Source organism: Canis lupus, chromosome 13, assembly GCF_003254725.2.
Source record: "Canis lupus dingo isolate Sandy chromosome 13, ASM325472v2, whole genome shotgun sequence".
Lineage (NCBI taxonomy): Eukaryota > Metazoa > Chordata > Mammalia > Carnivora > Canidae > Canis > Canis lupus.
The window spans coordinates 9,987,922-10,006,261 of record NC_064255.1 but is presented as its reverse complement, the minus strand read 5'-3'; the positions used below and the strand labels follow the sequence as shown (position 1 = coordinate 10,006,261).

The window sequence follows — 18,340 nt, the reverse complement described above, 5'->3', positions numbered from 1 at the left end:
CCTTGGCTTTCAAACATAAATGTTTTGGAGGTTCATCTCTCAAGTGCAGGTCATAAAAGTTCGGGTGCTTGATATTGGGTTAAACCTATCAATCCTCAGGGAGTAGCTCGGTGTTTGAAGTTCCCTCTTGATTGTAGATGACTGTGCCAGGTTTATATATATGGTTTATGGTAAGATTATGTCTCAGCCGCTCTACCTGCTTGGGGGTGTGGGGGTTTTTTTCCCAGCGGGGATTGTTTCATATGTAGCTATAGGCTCAATGTGTCCATGTGAGATGAGTTCAGGATCTTTCTATACTGCCATCTTGAACTGAATCTCCAAAATATCTCATCTTTGTTTCAGTTGGGTTAAATTTGAGACCAAAGTTTCTTTTTTTAGAAGTATAAGAACTTTGATATTTCTCTTATTAGATATTTTAAATAAATAAGCAAAGATTTTGTGAAGTAAAAAATGCATAAACATTGCTGTTTGAGTATAAATGTTCCGTTTATAAATGGAACAGCTCCAACAACTAAGTAGTAAGTACATCTTTCTAAAGGCAGAATTGGCTTGTCAGTGTATTATATGAAAGTCAAGTTCTACCTGGCCAAATGTGTAGTTTCTTGGTATACACAAGAAGGTACCAGTTTGCTTGTCATTGGAGGAGGGGGAACAAAGTAGGCTGTAGTGTTTCAGATGTTCACTGCTACATCCACTTTAGGAATCAAACAGTACTTTATTGACAATGTTTACTTCTTTTTGCAATGTTTACTTCAAATTCTCTCTTCTTAATTTCATTTGTCATGACTTTGGACAGTTTGAAATTACCTGTACATGGAAAGGTCAGTATATGTCCTTATAGTTTTAGGAAACGATATTGTAACAAAAAGGTCAGAACTCTATATTATAAATGATAGATTTTTCAAAATATAAAATTTCCTGAGAAATGGAAATCAGGGTTAAGAATTTGGCATTTGGAAAATAAAATGTTAAATGAACATATGCAGCAGCACAATAAAAGAGAAATATTAAATAGTAGATGTGAGAAAAGTGAAAGATGTGGTCACTGGGATATAAAGCTCAAATCAGAATTCAAATACAAATGAAGAATTATTTTTGCTTCCATCTTGAGCTATGCTATACAAAATAGTAGTCACTAGCCGCATAGTAGTTAATAAGCATTTGAAATACAGCTTTTCTGAATTGAGATGTACTGTAAAGGTGAAATACACAACCAGATTTTGAAGTCTTAGAATAAAAAAGAATATAAAATATATTAATAACTTCTTTATGAATTTAGTTTAGATATGCTTGGTTAAATATATTACTAAGACTTTTTTCCTGTTTTTATTACCTTTTAATGTGATTACTAGAAAATTCAAAATTATATATGTAGCTGATTACTGTTATTCAAAAGAAATAAACTAACTACATATATAATATAGTGACCAAATTAAATACAGACTTGAGCAATCAAAATGAGGATATTTTTGTGTGATAGGATATTTTTAAAAATTAAATTACAGTGAGTTTCTGAATCAGATCAGATGGCATTCATCATACACTACTTAAAACAAGACTGAAATAGCTGAAAAAAATACTTACAAGTTACAAATAAATAAAGCCATCAAGACAGGAAGCAGAGGAGTTACAAAGAGGAAATAATTCTTTTAGGTTAGTGTCGTTATGAAAGCTAGTAGAAAAGGCATGTATCCAATATACTAAGTCTTTTAAGAAGGTATTAAGGATAAGATCAGAAGTTAGAAAGTACCTAACCCAGTGGTGCTCAAATTTTTTGCTCTTTGAACCTCTTTACTTTTGTACATTGCTTGGATGGAGTATCAATTTTTTTTATTTGCATTGTATCAAATTTGACCAAGTATCAGAAATTAAGCTATATTGGAATGCTGGATGGCTCAAGTCTGACTCTTGATTTTGGAACAGGTCATGGGATCAAGCTGTGGGGCTCTGCACTTAGCAGGGAGTCTGCTTGAGAGTCTCCCTCTTCCTCTCCTCTCCCCCACTTGGATGCACACGCATTCTAAGATAAATAAATCTTTTTTTCAAAAAAGAAATTAAGGTATTTAATAATTTTCCTAATATGGCCTCCATAACAAAGTACCACAGACTAGGTGATTTAAACAAAGGAAATTTGTTTTTTACAGTTCTAGAGGCTGCAAGTCAGAGATCCAGGTGTTAGTTTGGTTAAATTCTTCTGAAGGCTCTCTCCTTGGTTTATAGATAGATGGCTATCTTCTCTTAGTAATCGCGTGGTCCTTGTACTTGTGTTTGTTTCCTAATCTCTTCCAAGAATACCAGTCATATATTGGATTAGGACCCACCCTAATGACCTCAGTTTAATTTAACCACACTTTTAAACGTTCTGTCTCCAAATAAGGTCACATTCCTGAGGTACTGTGTGGAGTTAGGACTTAAACATACGACTTTGGGAGGATTACAGTTTAGCTTATAACAATATCCTTCACTTAGATTTTAGCAGTTATTAACATTTGCCACATTTATTTTTTCTTTTTCCTCTTCTATTTATTAAAACATTTAGGAATGAGTTGCACATACCATATCCTTTTACCCCCAGTACCTCACCTGTATACTAAAAATGAAGGCATTTCCTTACATAACCACAATATAAGTCAGGAAGTTTAACATCAATACATAACTGTTACCTAATACAGTTCATATCAGATTTTACAATTGCTCAAATAATGTACTAAATGGCAATTTTTTTCCTGATTCAGAAACATTGCAATTAGTTGTGATGTCTCTTTAGTCTCCTTTAATTTAGAATACCCAGTTACCCAGCTTTTATAACATTGACTTTATTTTGTACTTTTTATGAATTGTATCCAATATTTCCTAAAGAGCAGATTGAATTGTTGGATTTTGCCAGGAATACCACATAAATGATATTTCCTTTTTAGTCTATCATATGAAGAAGACCTTCATGGCTGTGTTGTGGTGTGAAATTTAATTGGGTGGTACTCACCATGTTCCTCGGCTCCTAAGTTATCATCTTCCCCTTTGAATTAATAAGTACTTTGTGTGAAGGTCAAAGTAATCTTTACAAAGGGATTAGTAGATTTTATCATTTCTCTCTGCCTTTCCTCCTTATACTGGCTACCTATCTGTCACATTTAGAATAATTAGGATTTTTACCATGATCTATAAGCCCACTTCAAATTTTCTGTGACCCACTGTACGTGTTTTGAGATTCAGTCACACGCACACTGTAAAACAAAAATTTCACACAACAGTACTATCCTTATTGCATAAGACATACTTCATTCCATACTATTTTCAGTGAGATAAAAACAGTAAGTTCTCTTTTTAATCTACTTAGTTAATTTTTCCAAAAATGTTGAGACCCATAGTTTAAAAGACACTGCCCTCCGGTGATGATTGTCTCAGACTTGACCATTTTTTTCCTGACTACTTTCCTTTGGCCATGATGGCCTTCCTGCTGTTCCTTGTATTAAAAACCTGCTTGTGTTAAAACCCTTATACCTGAAGGGTTCTGCCTTGTCTCATTTGTCCCTTATTCAGTCCTCTCTTCACGTTTTACCTTCCATCTCTTCATAACCTGTACCAAACACAATTGCATTTCTATCCACCTGCTTTTTTTTTTTTTTCTCATGGTACTTTGTATTTCTTGATATATTTACATTGTCTTATACATTATGATACCACTAAAGATCCAATCTCATAATTTTCAAACATGAAAAAAAATTTTTTCTTATATTTCTTATAAAATGGCCATTGTCCATCGGTTTTAGTAAAGTAAAAACGTAAGTACATTTCCCCCAATTGTATTTTATGCCACTTAGCTAAGATCTGGTATCTTCCCATGTTCCAGTATCTAGTCAGTGTTAAAACATCATTACATAATTAACTTTACAAATGGATGTTCAAACAAAAATACAACTCAGGATTTTGTAGGACTTCTGTTTTCAAACATCAGTTTTGGACATGCCACATATGTACAACTTATTAGTGAAATTTAACTGTCTAAGCACAATATACACATTTTACAGTATATGGGTTCCCATATCTGAAATAGTGCTCAGCCAGGGATATCCTCAATTGTTGCTTAATAATTACTATAAAGAAAGGAGAGTGGGGGAAGATAGTAGAGTGAGAAGACACTGAGCATGCCTTTTCCCATGGGCACACTGAGCCAATAAATTGTCAGTAAGGCAACTCACTCTGAAAAAACCTAAAAACTAGCACAACAAATCTTCCACAGCTAAAAGCGTAAAGAAAGGCCACATTGAGAGGGGCAGAGATACTTGGTCATGAACCAAACTCCCAGCCTGGGACCCACAAGCAAGAGGAATATCATAGGCTCAAAAGAGTTAGGGAATCAGTCCTCACACTCTGTATTCCTGGCCCTGGGGAACTGCACAGGGAAGGTCAGTCCCCATAATATCTGGCTTTGAAAATCAGCAGGGTTCATTGCTTAACTCTGGAAGCTTTGAAAATTATGGGGCTTAATTGAGAGGGCCAAGAGATAAGAAACCAAGTATCCGCACTTAAAGGGCTCTTGTGCTATATTACTTGGTCTGAGACCCAGCACAGAAGCATCAATTTGAAAAGTACTTAGGGTTAAACATAGAAATATATTGCCTAATTTCAGGACATGTGCCAGAGGGGCAGGAATCTGTAGGAACTTTCACTGGGAACAGAGGTGCTGGAAAATACCATTTTTTGTGCCCTTCTTCACCCTAGCTGGCTGGAAGCATGTGGGAGCCAATTTTGATATTCTCCCAACTACTCTGCAATGTTCCTTTCCCCACTCCATCATTCCTTGTAGACTTAACCACTCCCAGTCTGTCCCCCCCAGCACATGCTCCTCCGAAGTGGCTTCAGCCTGGACCATCTGGTTGGCAACCCTGACCAGAACCACTGTCCCTCTAAAGCAATTCCTGCCCCAGGAAGGGGAACCTAGGCACCCCCTTCCACCACCACCAGCATGCCCACAGTAGCTATAGCCAGGCCTCTCAGCCAATTGCCAGGGGCAAGCCAGTGTACCTGCAGTCATTACAGACAGCTAGCATAAAGGCTGATCATGCTGGTGGCAAGCTCTGCCCACCAGTTTGCCCACAGTAATCATGGCAATTCATTATTGACCACTTGGTAGAGGGCCGGCCCTGCCTACAAGCAACCCCAGGCCCAGCAGGAGGGTGCATGCAGCCCACAGAAAGGACATCCTTGGAGCACCTGGTTCTAGTGACCTGGGGGAATTGCACTTCCAGGCACCACAGGACACCTTCTACATTAGGCCACTATTTATTCAATACCAGAAGACACAGCTCACCTACCTAATACATAGAAACAAACACAGAGCCAGACAAAATGAGGAGACAGGATTATGTTCCAGACAAAAGAACAAGACAAAACTTTTCATAAGAGCTAAAAAAAATGGAGATAAACAGTCTACCTAATGGAGTTTGGAGTAATGTTTGGGCTTGAGACAAGAGTGCATAAACAGTGAGAACTTCAGCAAAGGGAAAGAAAATATAAAAAGAACCAATCAGTGCTGAAGAATACAATAATTGAAAAATACAGTACAGGGAATCGACAGGTTAGAGAATGTAGAAGAATGGATTGGGAATCTGGAAGACAGGATAGTGGAAAGCAACCAAGCTAAACAGGAAAAAAATAATTCTTTAAATGAGGAGGTTAAGGGACCTCTCTGAAATATCAAGTGTAATAACATTTGCGCAAATAACATTTGCGTTATTGTTTTTAGGAGAAGAAAGAAAGCAAGAGAAAACCTGTTTGAAGCTATAACAGCTGAAAATTTTCCTAACCTGGGAAGGAAACACACATGCATATTTAAGAGCCCCAAACCAGATGAACTCAAAGAGGTCCACACTAAGACACAATAATTAAATTGGCAAAAACTAGAGATAAAGAGGGACTCTTAAAAGCAATGAGGAAAACAAATAGTTACATACAAGGGAGAGACGTTTCAGCAGAAACTTTTCAGGCCAGAGGGGTGTGGCCTATGTTCAAAATGCTGAAAGAAGAAACGTATAACCAAGAATATTGTAGCTTCACAATCTAAGGAGAGATTAAAAAGTTTACCAGACAAAAGTTAAGGGAGTTCATCACCACTAAAGTAGCCTTACATAACAAATGTTAAAGGGACTTTCTTAAGTGGAAAAGAAAAGGCCATAACTAAAATTGAGAAAATTTTGAAGGAAAAACTATCACTAGTAAAAACAAATATACAGGTAAAGGTAGAAAGAAGATCAGTCACTTATAAAACTAGCATGTACATTGAAAGATAAAAGCAGTAAAATCAAATATATCTTTAAAAATTAGGAGATACACAAAATAAAAGATATAAAGTAAGACATATACATAAAACATAGAAAAGGAAGTATATATGTTCTAACTTAATATAGACTGTTGTACACATGGGAAGTTATATATGAACCTCATGGTAACCCCAAACTAAGAACCTATAATAGATACACAAAATCATAAAGAGAAAGGAATGTAAGCATAACACTGAAGAAAGTAAGTCACAAAGGAAAAGAGCAAGACAAGAACAGAACTACAGTAGTAACCAGAAAACAGCAAATGACAATAAGTACATAGTTATTGATTACTTCAAATGTAAATGTACTAAATGCTCCAGTCAAAGATATAGGGTGATTGAATGGATTAAAAAAAATCCATGCATATTCAGCCTATGTAAGACTTTCAGATTTGAAGACACATAGAGACTGAAAGTGCAGAGCTGGAAAATAATCCCATGCAGATGGAAGTGGGAGGAAAAAAGCAGGGGTAGCAATACTTATATCAGATAAAATAGACTTTGAAACAAAAACTGGAAAAATTTTTTTAAATAAATAAAACGACTGTAACTAGAGACAAAGAATGGGTAATTGCACACTGTTACATAATGATAAAGAGATCAACCCATTAAGAATATATACCAATTGTAACACTACATAATGATAAAGGGATCAATCCAACAAGAGTATGTACCAATTGTAAATATCTATGCAACCTACATAGGATCACCTGCAAATATTAAAAGACATAATGGGAGAAATTGACAGTAATACAATAATAGACTTTAGCACTCCACTTAAATCAATGGATACACCATCAAGACAGAAAATCAGATTAGTAAGGAAACCGTAGTTTTGAATAACACAACAGACTAGATGAACTTAATTAACACACACACACACACACACACACACACAGAACATCCCATCCCAAAATGAAATACACTTTCAAGTGCACATGGAACATTCTCCAGGATAGATCTCATGTTAGGCCACAAGACAAGTCTCAACAAATTCAAAGAGATTGAAACCATATCAAACATCTTTTACAGTCATGGTGTATGAAACTAGAAATCAATTACAAGAACAAAACTGAATAAAACACAGACACATAGAATATAAACAGTATGATGCTAAACAACCAGTGGGTCAATGAAGAAATCAAAGAGGAAATCAGAAATTACATGGAGATAAATGGAAATAGAAACACAATGACTCAAAATCTTTGGAATGCAGCAAAAGCAGTTCTAAGAAGGACATATATAGCCATGCAGGCCTATCTCAGGAAACAAGAAAAATATCAAATAATCTTACCTTACAGCTAAAGGAATGAAAAAAAAAAGAACAAAGGTCAAAGTTAATAGAAGGAAGATAATAAAGAATAGAACAGTAGTAAATGAAATACAGACTAAACAAACAATAGAAAAGACTAATGAAACTGAAAGCTGGTCCTTTGCAAAGTTAAACAAAATTGATAAACTTTTAGCCAAAGTCATCAATTTAAAAAGACTCAAATTGAAGCAGAAATGAAAGAAGTTAAAACCGATACCACAGAAATACAAAGGATTATGAGACTATGGCAAAAAATTATCAAGTTATTCAACCCAGCTTGAGCTCTCCTGCCTTCTGCAGCCACCTTCCAGGGGCCCACCCAGTCAGCTTGCCCGTGGTCACGGTTCAGCCTGTGGTTTTCTGTGTTCCTTGCCCACTGGGGGCGTGGGACACGCCCAGACCTGCAGGAGGGCAATTACCGTACACCTTATATACCTCTGCTTTTGTTGTTTTCAAATGCTAGATGAATGTTTCTGTGCTAGGTTCTTTTAAATAAAAAGGGGTTAAAACCCAGATGCTGTATATTAATTTGTAATTATGTATAAAGTAAAGCAGTTTTACAGTAAAACTGCAAAAAATTTTTTCAGTGTGTTTTCTGGGATTTTGCCACAACATACTGGCTTTGTATTTTATTTATCTTCCTCTCTAGTTATTGGCTTCAGACTCTACTTGTAAAGTCCCCTCCACCCTTTCAAAAAATAAATGTCCTTTAAGTCTTAAAAAAAAAAATTAGTTCCTAGAAATCTATAATCTTTCAAGATTGAGTTAGAAAGAAAGAAAAAAATCTGAACAGACTGATAACTAGTGAAATTGAATCGTTAATCCAAAATCTCCTAAAAGCCAATGTCCAGGAAAAAGATAGCTTTGAAGGTGAATTCACTAGAAATTTAAAGAAAAGATAATAATACCATTCTTCTCAAACTGTTTCAAATAATAAAAGAGGAAGGAATGCTTACAAATTTATTCTACAAGGCATTACCCTGATACTAAAGCCAGGCAAAGACACTAAAAAAAATTACAGACCAATATTTCTGATGAATATAGATATAAAAATACTCAACAAAATATTAGCAAACCAAATTCAAAAATACATTAAAAGGATCATGCACCATGATCAAGTGGGATTTATTCCAGAAACGCAAGAATGGTTCATTCTCCACAGATCTGTCAACATGATAAACCACATCAACAAAATGAAGAATAAAAAACCCATAAGATCATCATAACAGTTGCAGAAAAAGCATTTGACAAAATTTAACAAAAAGCATTTGACAAAATTTAACATTGATTTGTGATAAAAACTTTCAATAAAGTCAGGTATAGAGGGAGCATATCTCAACCCAGTAAATGCCACATATCAAAAGACCACAGTTAATACTTTACTCAAACTGAAAATTTTCCTCTTACAATTAGGAACAAGACAAGGAACAAGACAAGGATTCTACACTTGCCATTTTTATTCAACATAGTATTGAGAGTCCTAGCTGCAACATCAGACAACAAAAAGAAAAAGGCATCCAACTGGTAAAGAAGTAAAACTGAGAAGTCCCACTACTGGGTATTTACCCAAAGAAAACAAAAACAATTCATAAAAATAATATGCACAAGCGCCTGGGTGGCTTAGTTGATTAAGTGTCCCACTCTTGATTTAGGCTCAGGTCATGATCTCAAAGTTGTGAGATGGGAGCCCCTTGTCAGGCTCTGGCTGGGTGTGGAGCCTGTTCAACATTCTCTCTCTCCCTCTGCTCCTCCCCTATCTTCTCTCTTCCTCTCTAAAAGCAAAAACAAAAAACCCTAAAAGGTTTTGCACCCATGTGTTCATTTCTGTATTATTCACAATAGCCAAAATATGGAAGCAACCCATGTGTCCATCAGTAGAAGAATGGATAAAGAAGATGTAGATGTTTACACACATGCCGGCACATGCACACACACACGCACACACACACGAATGTTACTCAGCTACAAAAATGGATGAGATCTTGGCCATTTGTGACAATATGGGTAGACATAGAGAGAGAATATTATGCTAAGTGAAATAAGTCAGAAAAAGACAAATAAATGTGATTTCACTTATATGTAGAATCCAATAACCAAAACAGACAAAAAGCAGAAACAGACCCATAAATACAGAGAACAAACTTGCCAAAGGGAAAGGAATGACCTAAACAGGTGAGTGGGAGTGGAAGAAACATGCCTGCAGTGATGGAAAGAATAAGTCATGGGAATGGAGGACACAGGTATAAGGAATATAGTCAGGTGATGTTGTAGTAACACTATATAGTGACAGATGGTAGCCATACTTGTGGTTAGCATAGTATGAAATAGATACTTATCAAATCATTATGTTGTTCATCTGAAACTAATAGAACATTAGATGTTAAACTACAATTAAAACTATCGCTGCAGATGACATAATATATATAGAAAACCCTAAAGACTCCATCAAAAGTTTGTTGGAACTAATAAGTGAATTTACTAATGTTGCAGGATACAAAATTATGAAAATCTGTTGTTTCTGTATGCTAATTACCATCATAAAGAGGAATTAAAAACATCTCATTTACAGTTGCATCAAAAGCAATTAAAATACCTAGGAATAAATTTAACCAAGGAGGTGAAGGACCTTGTACTCTGAAAACTAAAACATTGATGAAAGAAATCAAACAACACACAAGGAAATGGAAATATATACCGTGCATATGGATTGGAAGAATTTATATTGTTAAAATCTCCATATTGGCGCCTGCCTTTGGCCCAGGGCGCGATCCTGGAGTCCCGGGATCAAGTCCCACGTCAGGCTCCCGGTAAATAAATAAATAAATAAACAAACAAATAAATAAATAAATAAGAATCAATAAATAAATCTATCTTAAAAAAAAAAAAGTCCATAACAATCAAAGCAATCTAGATATTCAGGAAAATGCCTATCAAAATACCAATAGCATTTTTCACAGAACTAGAACAAAACATCCTGAAATTTTTATGAACCACAAAAAATTCACTAATAGCCAAGGTATTGAGAATGAACAAAGCTAGAGGTGTCACAATCCCAGATTTGAAACCATACTACAAATCACAGTAATCAAAACAGTATAATACTGGCACAAAAACAGACACATAAATTAGTGAAACAGAATAGAGAGCCTAGAAATAAACCCATGCTGATATGGTCAATTAATACATGACAAAGGAGGCAAGACTATACAATGGGGATGGGGCACTTGGGTAGCTCAGTTCGTTAAGGGTCCAACTCTTATTTTGACTCAGATCATGATAAGGTCATAGGACTGAGCCCCGTGTAGGGCTCTGTACTCAGCAGGGAGTCTCCTTGGGAATCTCTCCCTCTCCTTCCTCCTCTCTTTCTGCCCTTCCCCCCCCCACTCTAATAATAAATCTTTTTTTTTTTAATGTACAATAGGGAAAAGATATCTTATTCAATAAATCATCCTAGGAAAAAAGAACATCTACATGTAAAAGAGTGAAACCAGACCACTTCTTTATACCATATACAAAAAAAACCCTCAAAATGGATTAAAAAACCTAAATATAAGACCTGAAGCCATGTAACTCCCAAAAGAACACATAGGCATTACAGTTTATGCCTCAGCCTTAGCAATATTTTTCTCATTGTCTTTCCTCAGGCAAGGGAAACAATAGCAAAAATAAATAATTGGAACTACAACAAACTAATAATCTTTTTGCATGGCAAAAGATTTCATCAATAAAATGAAAATTCACTTACTGAGTTGGAGAAGAGAATTACGAATGATATATCCGATAAGGGATTAATATCCAAAATACATAAAGAACTCCTATAACTAAAAAAAAAAAAAAAAATCTGTTTTAAAAATGGGCAGAAGGGGGATCCCTGGGTGGCTCTACGGTTTAGCGCCTGCCTTTGGCCCAGGGCGTGATCCTGGAGTCCTGGGATCGAGTCCCGCATCGGGCTCCCGGCATGGAACCTGCTTCTCCCTCTGCTTGTGTCTCTGCCTCTCTCTCTCTCTCTCTCTCTCTCTCTCTCTCTCTCTGTCTATGAATAAATAATAAATAAAATCTTTAAAAAAAATGGGCAGAAGATCTGAATAGAATTTTTCCAAAGAAGACACACAGGTGACCAAGATACCTGTGAAAATATATTCAACATTACTAATCTTCAGGGAAATACAAACCAAAACCACAGTGAATCATCATCTCACACTGGAAGAATGGCTAGTATCAAAAAAGACAAGAAGTAACAAATGTTGGTGAAGACACAGATTAAAAGGAACCCTCATGCGCTTTTGATGGAAATGTACTTTGGTGCAACTGTTATGAAAAACATGGAGTTGCCTCAAAAAGTTAGAAATAGAAATAACCACATGATCCAGTAATTCCACTTCTTGGTATTTATTCAAAGGAAATAAAAAACACTAACAATAAAAGCACTAACTTCCATTGTTCATGTTAGCATTATTGATGATAGCCAAAAACCAACATTGGGAAATATTATGTGTCCATTGGTGCATTAATGGGTAAAGAAAAAGTGTATATACATAAAATATATTTTTTAGCCATAAAAGAGAATTTTGCCATTTGTGACAACATGGAACAGTTTGATGGCATTATGGTAAATGAAATAAGTCAGAGAAAAATATATGATCTCACTTATATGTAGAATCTCTGAAACAAAACAAATGAACAATGACAAAAACAGACCCGTAAATACAGAGAACTGGTGGTTGCCAGAGGGGAGGAGAGTAAGAAGATAGACAAAATAGGTTAAGGGGATTAAAAAGTACATACTTGGAGTTATAAAAAAAATCACAGGGATCAAAGTATAGCATAGGGAATATAGTCAGTGATATTATAACAACTGTTGATTTATGGTAACTATACTTACCGTGGTGAGCATTTTGTAATGTATATGATTGTTGGATCACTATGTCATACACCTAAAACTAATGCTGCATTACATGTCAACTAGGCTTCTATTAACATTAACAAAGAATAGTTACTATAAAATGGGCTTTGGAGAGCATCCAGTGATGGTAATTAAGAATATGGATTTGGAAGCCTACCCAAACTAAAATCCCACTTGCTGTTTATTAGCTTCTTAACTGAAATGTCTTAATGTCTTAGGTTTGAGTTCCTTCTATAAAATGGCATCATATTCCTAATTCTCAAGTAGTGAAGTTTAAATAATGTACTTGTAAAATAGTTGTAAAATAGAAATAAGTATATATTGTTCTCTGCCTCTAGTTCCTAGCACAGAGTTCCTGAAACCCTTGTAATTTCCTAAATGATAAGAGCAAGAGGAGCATCTTTTTTTTGTAATATCTGATCTTTTGATATAGGTTCCTGACAGAGCCACTAATCCCTTGGTATTTGACCCTAGGTCAAATAACTCCTAGTAGGTTATAGGAATGTCCTTTGTTCTAAGGAGATAACTCTTGGTGGGCTTTTCACCAGAAAGACCACACCATGATTAGAAGCTTGGAACTTTTCAGCCCCACCTCCTATCCTTTAAGAAAAAGAGAGATACTAGAGACGGAGTTAATGATTGATCATGCCTATGTGATGAAACTTTCATAAAAATCCCAAAATGCAGTGTTCATTGAGCTTCTGGGTTGCTGAACACCTTACCATGTGTTCAGAAAGATGGCATGTCTGATGAGGGAATGAAAGTTTTGTGCACCTTCATATAGATTGCACTGTGCATCTCTTTTATCTGGATGTTCATTTTTATCTGTTATCATATTTTTTTATAATAAATATGAGTTTTGTTAACTCTCTTAGTAAATTATGGAACTCAATGAGAGGGTTTTTAGAACCCTGATTTGTGGCCAATCAGAAGTACAAATGACAACTTGGGTCTTGAGATTGGCATCTAAAGTGAAGATTTGGGAGAGAGTCTTGTGGAACTGAGGCTTTAGCCTGTGGGATCTGATGCTCCCTCCAAGGAAATTGTGTCAAAGCAGAATTGAATTGTAGGACATCTTGCTGGTAAAACCCACACATCTGGTGTCAGAAATGTTCTGACTCTGATAGTATTGTGAGAGTAAAGGAGAAACACAAGAATATCTTTCCCTTATACAATTGTAGATACAGATCAACGCAATACTTAACGCATAGTGAGAAATGGGTAAATTTTAGCAATTTGTTCTCTGTATAGAATGTTTGGATTTGGAATTAAATAATAGAATTTGGAATTAAAGTTCCATATCGTTAACTTTTCAGTCTGGCCTCAAAAATACATTTTGTTTCTGAACAGATAAAACCTTTTTCTTAATACTTATTTTCAATTTAATTTGGTAATATCAGTGATTAGAGGTTATTTAAATGTCTTTACTCGGACATTAATCTTCAAAAGTCTTTATTTGCTAAGTGTTCTACAAAGAGAAGAAAAAGTCTATCAACTAACTACTTGAAATACATTTCAAAGTTTTCTCCAAAGAATATTTTACTCTAATTGTATTGTAGTCTTACTAGTACTTCAAAGATAAATACAATCTTTTCTTTAATAAATATGAAAATAGAAGAAATGTGGAATTATATTTGCCAAAGGGTTTATGGATTTAGGAATTTTTTCCTAAATTTGGCAGTAGCAAAGAATAAGTTTGTCAAATACGTAAATTGTCTAGTATAAATTAATTCTTCTAATTTAAGTGTTAAAACTTTAAAGTTCTTTTTTAATGGAATCCTACTAAAACTTATTTGCCCAGCATCTTCTATAGAATATTTTGAAGAGAAAGTAACATTTTATTGATAGTTGAATGTCATCAGGGTAAACATAAATTACCATGCTGTATATGTATATAGTAATACTCAGAGATATTTGAAGTAAGTAAGGCTCTTTAACCCTATGGCTAATAAGTACCTTTAGCCTTCTCCATTTAAAAATTTTATTTTCTGGCTATTCATGGTTTGTTTCAGTTCTTTCCACTGCTAATAAACTACTGGGTATTACTTCCTTTGTCAGTGTTGGCCCAAAACAGTTGTTCTTATCCTTCTTTCTTATTTGCTGTCCCATTTTGCTCTTGAACACCAACCTGTCACTTTGAGATTGTGGCATATGTTCTTACTACTCAGGGAACTTTGAACATCTTATTATTGATTCTTACAGGTAATTGCCCATGCCAGATAATAGATAATGTCTCACTTCCCTTGTTTTGTCTGCTTCAAAGTATGATAATGTTTTTGTTGTTCTGCAGACATTTTCTTTCTTATGTTGATATTTTTTGTTTTTATAAGATCATACAAAAGTGCCCTTAATTTTAATTGTAATTTTTAATTATCACATTTCATTGTAATCTTAATTCTGATTTGTTTTTCTTTTGGACAAAATTATGTTGTGTGGATTTTTAGAGTTTGCAGGAAACAGAAAACCTCCGGAATTATCTTGAGATGGATATTTAGTTGCAAACATAAGTGGAGATTATAGGGAGCCGTAGAAACAGTCTCTTTCAGATCTCATGAAGAACTAGAAGGTCATTCTATAAACAAATACATTGGCAAGTCAGGTCTAAAGGAGAAGTAGAAAATTGTTTAGAAAATAGCATGTAGTTTTGATGAACAGGTAATCTGCTTAGCTCTTGAGAACCGGATGTCCCTTGCTCTGTACTTCAGTGCAGTGCATGACATCTTTCCTGGATTATTTTAAGTAACAGTAGTCTTAAGTTGCTGGAAGAAGAGCATCAAATCTTAGCATCTCAAGGCTCAGAAGAAGACCTGTTGCTGCTGAGGGGGGAAAAAATAACTTTTGAAAACACCTCTCTAGGCCTAGGGGAGAAATCAGATCATCTGAGGCCTATTAGAAGTTTCCTACCACTGGAGGAAGGAGAATATCACTGAAAAGGTCCAAACCCTGAAACTCAGGGATATAAGGCCCAGGACTAAGGCTGAACCAAGAGTACGAAGCCCCTCAACTCCCTGCCATGAGGCTAGGAAGCAGCGAGTAACTGACAACAGCAGTCTACCACTAAAGAAGGTAAAGCATAGAGAGACTCTGACAGGCAGATAGATATATAGTGAAAGCCTAAAGCTGGAGGTAAAATAGAGCTGAGGAAAATCCTCCATCAACTCAGCCCCCACCAGCCCCTACCAGTTAACACGAGGGGAACTTGAAGCCAGGGTTGCACTGAGAGTAACTATAACAACAACAGAACTCAAGTTTAGACTAGCCTTTTCACACCCTACTCTGTCATAACTACCCACACTAATGACCTAGCAGAAGTGTGTCCATTCCTAGGCATAAATACTACTTACCTCAGTCTCTACTGCCTTTCACATCCAGTATTCGATCAAAAATTACAAAGCTTGGGGATCCCTGGGTGGCGCAGCGGTTTGGCGCCTGCCTTTGGCCCAGGGTGCGATCCTGGAGACCCGGGATCGAATCCCACATCGGGCTCCCGGTGCATGGAGCCTGCTTCTCCCTCTGCCTGTGTCTCTGCCTCTCTCTCTCTCTCTCTCTCTCTCTGTGACTATCATAAATAAAAAAATAAAAATTAAAAAAAAAATTACAAAGCTTAAAAGGGGGGGTGGGGGGCACACCAGAAAGAAACATCCCACTGACAAGAGATAAGGCAGACTACGTCACAAGACTCAAATCTCAAATGATCTGTATTTTGGAACTACCAAACAAGGAACTTAATGTAACTGTGTGACATTAAAGAGTTTTGTGGGGAAAATGGGTTACATGGATATATAAATAAATACAGAATAATAGCAGAAAGAAACTAAGCAAAATGAAAATTCTAGGAAAAAAAACACAGCAAAAAGAATGCCTTCAACATATTTATCAGTATATTCAATATATCTGGAAAAAGAATTAGTGACCTTGAAAATAGGTTATTAAAAATTAGTAGAACCTAAGCCAAAGTGGGGTATGGGATGGGAATTAAAAAGAAAAAAACTGAGCAGTTAGGATATATGGGGAAATATTAAATAGTCTAACATACATCTGATTGGGATCCCAGAAGAGACATGAAACATTCACCAAAATAGACCAAAATAATCAACAAATTTTGTTGATTGTTTTAAAAGTAATTTAAAAAATTTTAAAAATAATCATAAACTGATTGTTCTCTGACCGTAACAACTAAAGTAGATATTAGTAAAACAGAAAAATCTGGAAAACCCATCCAAATAATTTGGAAATTAACACATTTCTTAAATAACCCATCAGTCATACTGAACCTCACAAAGGAAATTAGGAAATTTTGTATTTAATGAAAATGAAGCACAATCCATGTGGGATGCAGCTAAAGCAATGCTTAGAGGGAATTTTTATAGCATTATAGGTTATATTAGAAAAGAAAAAATATACTAATAGTTTAATCTTGCACCTTAAACTAGGGAAAGAAGAACAAACCAAATCTAAAGCAAAGATTCTGCTCTTAAAGGTAAGAGCAGAAATCAGTGGAACTGAAAATAAAGAAAAGCAATGAAACCAAAAGCTGATCCTTTGAAAAGACTAATCTTGGTAAATCTCTAGCAGGATAACCAAGGAAAAAGAAAACACAAATTATCAAACCAGGAATAAAAATGTGCAGAAAGGTCCAAAGACACTAAGGTGTAATAATGGAATATTATGAGTTCTATTTATTTTCATATCTTTGACAATTCAAGTGAAACAAATTCCTTGAAAGATAAGCATTACCACAGTTCACTCAAGAAGAAATAGATAACTGCAGTAGTCCTATATCTGTTAATAGGATTGAATTTATTGTTAAAAACCTAACAAAACTCCAAACCTAGATAGCTTCACCATTGTTCTACCAAACAAAGAAATAGTATCATTATTCTACAGACTGTCCCAGGAAATAAAAAAAAAAAAAAAAAAAAAAGGAACATCTCAACTTATTTTATGAGGTTGCAGTACTCAGCCAAAGATAGGACAAAATAAAAAAGGAAAGAGGAAGGGAGGGAGGGAGGAAAACCAGTATTGTCCATGAATATAAATGCAGAAATTCTCAGTAAACTATCAATGAAATCCAGTAGTAAGTAAAAGGATAATACATCATGACCAAGTAAAGTTTATCTTGAGAACTCAATACTGATTCAGCATTCAAATTGACATTCAGTATTATCAACAAATGAAAGAAAAATATTTTAGTCCCATTTATGCCATTTATGATAAAAATGCTTGCCAAACTAGGAATTGAAGGTAACTACCTCCCTGAGAAACCTAGAGTTAACATTATACTTTATGGTAGAAGATCAAATGCTTCCCCCCCTAAGATTGGTAACAGGCAAGGGTGTTTGCCCTCTACTCCTAGTCAGCATCATGCTAGAAATCCATCCTAATGAAGTGAGGCAAGAAAAAGTAGTAAAAAGCATAAATAATTATCACAAAATTCCAGTACTATTATAAGAAGAACGAAACCATACATTGTTTAGGTTTTATCTTAAAATCAGTGTTTATATGCAGTTCCTTTATCCACTTAGTTTGCAACCTTTGAATAGAATTATAAGCCTGTTTTCCTTTTTTTTTTTTTTTTAAAGATTTTATTTATTTATTCATGAGAGACAGAGGCGGGGGTGCACAAACACAGGCAGAGGGAGAAGCAGGTTCCATGCAGGGAGCCCGACATGGGACTCGATCCCGGGTCTCCAGGATCACACCTCGGGCTGAAGGCAGCGCTAAACTGTTAAGCCATCAGGGCTGCCCAAAGCCTATTTTCCTATCATGGCCAGTAACCAGCAACCCAAGAAGGATCAAACAT

The 18,340-nt window shown here is 35.4% G+C and overlaps 1 protein-coding gene across 5 annotated transcripts in view; it reads left to right on the top strand.

The window, feature by feature from the left end:
* NUDCD1 (NudC domain containing 1) overlaps positions 1-18,340 on the top strand; it is an 80,091-nt gene that overhangs the window by 52,724 nt on the left and 9,027 nt on the right. Inside the window, exon 9 of one of the 5 annotated variants that reach the window (XM_049093355.1) lies at positions 9,048-9,194. The exons of the other annotated variants lie outside the window; for them this stretch is intronic. Coding sequence (XP_048949312.1) covers positions 9,048-9,170 — 123 coding nt within the window. The 3' untranslated portion in view covers positions 9,171-9,194. Of the gene's footprint in view, positions 1-9,047; positions 9,195-18,340 lie in introns of those variants that run through there. 5 annotated transcript variants of the gene reach the window in all.